A 7,343-nucleotide genomic window follows, 5' to 3' on the forward strand; every position below is an offset into this window, starting at 1 on the left:
TTCTTTACCAGCCCCTACCGGGGAGCTCTGTTAAAACCCCCATTGGAAAAATCAATGATTTATCCAAAACCTCTGCCAGGACTTGAATCTCCTCCCAACCGGGCCATGTGTCCACTAAGGGGCCATTCTCGGCCCTTCCCCTTCTGCCTGTTAAAAATGTCAGCCAGCACCACCCCAGGTCTGCGATGGCACGCTGCTCTGCCAGGTCTTCCCATCTGCAGCATGAATCTGCCAGCCCAGTGCCATTGCTCCCATCTGCTCAGTTGATCCTAGGATCCAAGGAGACAAAAGCCAGGGGGAAGAGAAGCTGGCTTATTTTGGAGCAGGCAATCAATAGGTTTGAGCAGCATGGAGGGAGGGCCGCATTGGAGGCCAGTGGACAATTAGGGGTTGCCAGGGGTACCGGGCATGTCATCAAGAGAGCATGAGGACAAATCGGGACAGTGACCCAACCTCCTGAACCACATCGTAACCCATACACATGACCAGGGAAGTGAGACCGACTCCACACCAACCAGAGTCAGTGAGCCAGCCTGGCACCAAATTGCACTGGCCGGGACTGCCACCCAGTTAGGATAGCCAAGGCCCCTGGCACCAAACCCCACCCCCTCTGAAGGCAAGTCACATGCCACACAGTCAGGCTAGCAGGGCGGCTGTGGCCCTCGGTGTTTATTTTTCCACACGGGCAGTAGAGGGTGGCATCAGTTATCTCACCCTTGCGCACCTTGCATTGAATGTGACTTGGGTCTCGGTGACCAGAGTGTCATTGGAGCCCCCTCTCCTCATTCCTCATGCATGAGGGGCAAGGATGAAAGCACTGAGGGTGGAAGGGAAGCTGTCAGAGCTAGGCTCAAGCACCCCCTCAGACAGCAGGATGGAGACAGATGGCAGACACAGACAGGCTGGGACACATACATACATACACACACACACACACACACACACACACACACACACACACACACACACACGCCTCTACCTTTGGCATAGTTCACCCTAGCCTCATAGGTGGGTGAGGGGAAGTCTAAGGGTGGGAGTAGGAGACCTGAGCTCTTGGCTGGCCTGTGAGAGGTAGGACCAATGTGAATTGATGCCTCAAGCTCCCAAGCCAAGGTTCATCCCCTCTCCTGCCTGGACATAGCCCTGCACCTTCCCCCACCCCTTAAGAGACTGTGATTATTCAAGTAACAAGCAGAGAGGAGAGAAGGGGGGACTCCAACCTCCTCCAATCTTCCCAACTAGGGACCCGTGAAAAGGGCTTCACCCCTGGCCCTGGGGTTGGCTCAGCACAGATTCCTCTCCTGTCCCTCAATTGGGCAGATCAGAGACAGGGAAGGGCAAGTCCAGGGCTGCAATTGGTCCTTGGCAGAAGAGATGGAATCCGAGTCCTCCATAGTAGGGAGGGAGGGAGGGAGACTAAGAAGCTGAGCACCAGCACCCTCCAGGAGGGCTTTGCACTAGGCTGGCTCCTCTGAACTCTCAGCACTATGCTGGGCCACTGGTTCAGCCAGGGAGACCTTCCTCTCACTTACCGCCTCAGATGTGTCTGTTTGCCAGGCAGTACCTGCTACCCAGGCTGGTACTGGAGCCATCCTGATCTAGCTCCTGCAGGCTCCTAGATCCTGAATCCCAGACCCAGGAGGAACGAGAGGTGACCAGCCGCCCAACCGCCTCCCCCCAACCCCCACCCATTAGTTGGTCTTGCTCAGTCCATAGGCTTCCACCGGCTCCCGGCTCTCAACAGCAGACAGAGTGATGAGCATCTGGGCGGCGTAGTAGGTGGACATGATGATAGCCCGGGAGTGGGGCACGGGGAAGCAGAACTTGTTGAGGGCGATGGTCATGTCGGACAAGATAAAGAGCAAGGCACCACTGCCAGCTGCCAGCTTAGTCCAGCGCCAGGCTGCCCCAATTAGCTGCAGTCCGGCCAAAGCCCGCCAGCCCATGAAGCTGATAATAGCCACATAGACCCCCACCAAGTAGGTGAAGGCGCCTGAAAGGCATGGGTAGAGGAGGGCATAGCTCGAGCCCGAGAGCACAGCTATCACCAGTCCCTTCCGCAGGTCCAGTGGCTTCATGCCGAAGGCCGAGGCGTAGAACATGTGGGTCACAGCAAACATCAGCAGGCCTGGGAGTGAGAAGAAACCGGAGAACAGCAATGTGAGGTTGCGAACTGGGTAGGGGGCTTGGGATAGGTAACCTAAGGACTGTGTAGGAGGAACAGGGGAAGAGGGGACCCATCAAAGTAAACACAGCTCCCCCACACCACAGCCCTCAGGAACTCCGGAACTGACCACCAGATGACCTGAAACATCATCCTCTGGGTCAAGGCCCCCAGAGCCCATGACCTCGGAGAGCTTCAGATTCAGAAACCCCTTCCACCAAATCTTTGGGGCTCCCCCCTCCCTGCCCACCGCCAGGACCTCCCTCAGGCACTTACTGTGGCTACTAACCGTGCACAAAGTAGCCCTGATCCTGCCAAATGAGGAAGGCGTCGCCCACAGCGGAGAAGATGAGCCCCACAAAGATGCGGGTGGCGCTGGGGTGGGTCTGCAGGAAGCCGAGGCCATGTGCCAGAAGAAAGAGGCAGAGGCAGAAGATGGGCAGGCACTTGATGAGGGCGCTGAACCACGTTGGGTTGGATGAGGGCAGCCAGAGCACAAAATACACACAGGTGGCCTTGAAGAACGGCACCAGCTTGGGTCCCTCACTCTTCACCTAGAGGACACAGGACAGAGCCACACTGAGAACTCAGAGCCAGCCACCTCAACCCACCTCAACCCAAACAGGCCGGCCCCACAACAAGGAAGTGGGGTACGGAGAAACCCAGCCTAGCTTGTCCCTCCAGTAAGGACAAGCCCATTTGCACCCTGAAACTCCGTTTATCTGAAGGGTTCCGGTATTCCTGCTCTCCATTCATGGCCCTGGGTGTGAGCCGGAATGGTCACTTCCTGAGCAGCAGAGCTTGGAAGACTGCCCCCCTCTCAAAGTCCAATATTTTTCCTTTTCTCTTTCTAGGGTCCCTCCAGCCCTTCGCCACCACCACCACTACCAGCAGCTAGACACCCTGGTGTCGAGAATGGAATGGAGTCAGCGGGAAAGCACAGGATGCCAAGGCTGGCCAACTCATGATTCTTAGCAGTGAGGCCAGGGCACAGGCTTAGGGACCTGGCAACACTGGGTGAATGCCAGGAATGTGTGAGGATGGGCCCTGCCAACCACCTCCACATCCTCCTGTCCACTGCTCCAGCCTAAAGGAGTCATCGGGGACGAGGAGGAGATGGGGTGCTGCCTAGAGACATGAAGCCTTGACATGAGAAGACCACTGTCCCTGAAGAAACCGAAAGGTCCGGGTTAAAGGGGGGTGGGGTGGCATTCAGTCTCATTTCCCAGTGAACAGAGCAACTCAAGACACAAAAGGCAATGAAAAGCAGGAAGCTGGGAGGGTTCTTGATGCAGCATCTGATCTGGAGCCAGCAGACAGGCTGGGAGGAGAAGGGGAACTGAGGGGGGAAGTTAGAGCAGCTGACCCAGGCTCAGGGAGATTAAGGAGAGCAGTTAAAGGTTGCCTCTAAGGTCACTGCCGATATGCTGCAAACTGGAGGAGGGGCGGCCCTCGGGTAGTCTGAACCACTTGGGACTAGAGAATTTGTGATCCTCTGAGGGCAGAGTTGGGGCAGCTGGCGTTCCCTCCACACCTGCACTGAATCCAAAGTGGTGGTACCTCCAGCTGCTTGAGCTGAGCAGCCAGGACTCTGGGAACACACCAGATACTTGGGGATTGATCAGACTGTGATGAAGGGGCTGGGAAGGGGCACCAAGGTTCAACGCTGTCCTTGCATTTCTGGGCAGACCGAGTACAGAGAGAACAGATGACCAAGTGCCTTCCCATGGAGATTCCGCCATGGAGGCTGGCCAGGACAGAAGGATGGATGAGCCAGAGAGGAAGGGGCTGATGACAATGCATAGCCCTGGCTCCCTCCCACAGCCACCTGCCGGCGCTCGGAAGCTCCAAGGTGCGCTCCCCATCGCCCCTCCCTCTCGGTGCCTTGTTTCCTAGAAGGAGAAAACTGGGAGCCACTGCCGCGCACTGACAACCGAGCACCGAAAGAACAAAGTGGGTAGAAGACACAAAGGTTCGAGTTGGGAAAAGTCTGAAAGCGCAGAGATTTCAATAAAGAACGTCCCCCCCCCCCTCACGCTCCCCAGTCCGTAATCAAACGCAGAGGCTCTGCTCAACCAGGAGCGTCCCTCCTGCCGCCCCCGCCGTGTCTGTGAGGCAGGGAAGGGGAGAAAAGCTTTTGATGCAGATTACTCCAAGAGGTACCTGTCTACGCCCGGCCGCCCACATTCCCCCACGTCCCCACCGCGGTCCACCCCAGGCACCGGGAACGCTCCGACCGCGGCGCCCCTCCCTGCTGGGCTGCGACCCCGCCGACCGGGCTCAGACACTGGGAGATCAACAAAGTCACGCTTCCGAGTCACGTGCCCACTGTTGTCCTCCCTCCCACGGGAGGGCGGGGGGCGAGCGGAGGAGGGGCGCCGCGGGTCGGCGGGGCCCGGGGGCCCGGGGGCCCGGACAGCGCGCCTAGCCAGCAGCCGGCCGCCGCGGGATCCCACTCCTCCTCGGGCCCGGCGGCTCGGTCCGCAGCAGCCCAGTCCCCAGGCCGGCGGGCTCCGGCCGCGCTGAACGCTGGCTCGCTCGCTCACTCACCACAGTGAGCGGGGACACCATGGCGGCGGCGGCTGGCACCCGGCTCCGGGCTGTTGCGGCGGCCAGGTGAAGAGGAGAGTAGATGACAACGGCGGAGGTGATGGACAATGCCTCCCGTGCGCCCGGCGCCCGGGGTTTTGGCTGCGGAGGGCCTGTGACGTCACGGGAGCCGCGGCCAATGCGCGGGCCGGAGCCCCGGGGGGCGGGGCCCAACGGGCGGTGAAGCTTGTCCCGGAGGGAGGCCGGGTCTCTGAGGCCCCGCCTCCCGAGCTGCCGTGCCAAAACATCCCGGAACGTGACCGTGACCCCGGTCTCAGAGGCTGGGGACCAAGACGAGAGACAAAGACATTCCTGTCCTGGCTACACGCGTTCTGTAAACCTGGGACAAAAGGCAATCGGATTCCATGTTAGCCTTGAATCGTGCAGCGCGCACAAACACAATTGAAATTAGACACCGAACCTTCCCTGTGTCCAGACACTCGTTCAATTGGACACAACAACCCACCGTCTGGTCAGCAGACACCCAGCCTTAAACACGTGCATACAGGTTTCCATAATCCTAACGCAGGTGCTAACCTAGAATCACAATTACTCTGGGGCCCTGACCAAGTTCGCAGATAAACCACAAGTTTATCCACCAACATAGGATCAAAAACACAAATACAGGCAAGAAGTAGCCCGTAGACTCATGACCATAACATGTGAACAAGCACAGGTACAGGCTTAGGCACACGCTTTTCACAACTCCAAAAGGAGTGACAGGAAGAGCTGAGCAAGTTAAGGATCTAAAGGAATGTGAACTCACCTTGCCAAAAACACAACTTGAATGGTTTTTAATGTTGCGGACACAGGCAAGCACACACATGGAGCCATGAGTGTTCAGAAGCATGTGAGTTCATGGGAAAAGGGTAGTCAAGAGGACAGACCCTGGTTTGCCACTTCCATGTGGGATGGTTGGATGAGTTCCTTTGATTTCTCTGTCTGTACCACAGGGGTTGATCTCGGAGGTTCCCCCCATTCTGGGCACGTTGGGAAAGAAAGAACGCGTAGATTCAGGACAGGTAAGTTGAGGTGGTTTCCTGGAGAAGGAGGGTTCAGATACATTTGAAAGGATGTGACCTGCAGTAGACTTTAGGAATTGAGAGATTGTGGGGTGGGGAGTCGCCAGTGCGAATGAGCAGCCATTGAAGAGTTTCTAGAATACTGGAATGATGACGCTGCGCCCCTGATGCTAGACCCCGCCCTCTAATAGTGAGGAGAAGCCCACTGGTCAAGGTTTTGGGGGACCCCCTGCTCACAATGGGCCTCTTTTTTCTTTTCTCTCTTTCTCTCCCCTGTGCCCTTCCCAATTGTTCCTGAGTCTGTACTACCAGCCTGACACTACTGGAAGGAGCATCCTCTTCTAGTGACAGAATGGACAACCTGAGGTTCTGGGGGAAGTTGGGTCCTGCCACCATTTCCAACTCCCTCCTAGAGAGAGAGCCTCAGGCACTCAGGGCCTCCTCTGCTCTGCTTTCTTTTCAGGCCCGGTGCCACCTTCCCAGAAGGAGGAACTTCAATTGCTTCCCTTTAACCCTTTGTCACATACCCATATCCCTACAAACTGTGTTGCCAGGAAAGAAACAACAAATTGGGTAATAAAAATATTTCATACTAGCCCCTGTGTCTGTAACATGCTAGTGGCCTAATTTGGCCTATCGCTCCATGTTTGGGGGCCTCATTTTCCTCATCAGTAAAATAAGAGAATTGTGTTAGAAGATACAGGAAACGGTGCCAGTTGTCCAGCCGAACCTTCTAAAGTTGCCTTAGTTCTCGAGCAGAGAGCAGCTCGCCGAGTCACTTTTCAGGTCTTCATGTCCCTAACTATACAGATGAGGGCATGGGATGACATCAGGGGTTCTCAACAAATGGGGCTTATTATCAAATTTTCTTATGAAGCCTTTTTCTAAGCAAAAATTTCCTCGTCCCATTTCAGCTAATTCAACGGCAGACATTTTATTAAGCTTGGTGTGCGGGTATCTGAAGGTGGCATAAACATGAGACAGCTGTGTTATCTAGGCCCTAATTAAGTGCTTGATGACTCAGTCACATACACAGCCTACCCACAACCAACGCAGAGGCACTCCCATCTGGTGGGCCATTCTCAGGCACTCTTGACCTTTCTCCACAGTGGGTAGGAGGTTGACTTCTATGGTATCTATCTTTCAGGATTGGCATCTGGTTGAGTTTAACTAATGACACTGAAAGGTGGGAGTTCTGAGAGTGGGAGGAAAGCATGTAGTAGGTATCATTTCTCCACCTTCAACCTGCAACCTATTGGGCCCGGTTATGACCGTGGCTGTTTCTCCACAGCTGTGGCTCATGGCTCCCTCCCTAAACCATAGGGCCTTGGCATTGCCACAGCTTCCCACTGCTGCTAGTCCACAAAGTGGCTTTTCACCCTGTCCACACCTTTACAAATGATAAGGAGGTTCTCCTCCGATAAACGGCCAACAAAAGAGGCACACTGCCTCCTTCCCAAAAAGAGTTTATTCTCATGCATTCAAAATGCTATTTACTGTGTAGTAGCGGTGTTTTGAATTACACATTCAGGGAAAGGGAGCAGGCTAGGGCTGTCTGAAATCAGGTG

The 7,343-nt window shown here is 55.7% G+C and overlaps 1 protein-coding gene across 1 annotated transcript; it reads right to left on the reverse strand.

The window, feature by feature from the left end:
* Positions 1-292: 292 nt before the first annotated feature.
* On the reverse strand, positions 293-4,848 carry TMEM86A (transmembrane protein 86A). Its single transcript, XM_075548411.1, has 3 exons — positions 4,715-4,848; positions 2,454-2,718; positions 293-2,128 (listed from the first exon to the last, which is right to left on the reverse strand). Exons 1-3 carry the CDS (start codon positions 4,733-4,735, stop codon positions 1,692-1,694), a joined length of 723 nt encoding a protein of 240 aa, XP_075404526.1. The 5' UTR covers positions 4,736-4,848; the 3' UTR covers positions 293-1,691.
* Positions 4,849-7,343: the final 2,495 nt, after the last annotated feature.

The sequence above is a fragment of the Tenrec ecaudatus genome, chromosome 4 (assembly GCF_050624435.1).
Source record: "Tenrec ecaudatus isolate mTenEca1 chromosome 4, mTenEca1.hap1, whole genome shotgun sequence".
In the NCBI taxonomy this organism is placed as follows: domain Eukaryota; kingdom Metazoa; phylum Chordata; class Mammalia; order Afrosoricida; family Tenrecidae; genus Tenrec; species Tenrec ecaudatus.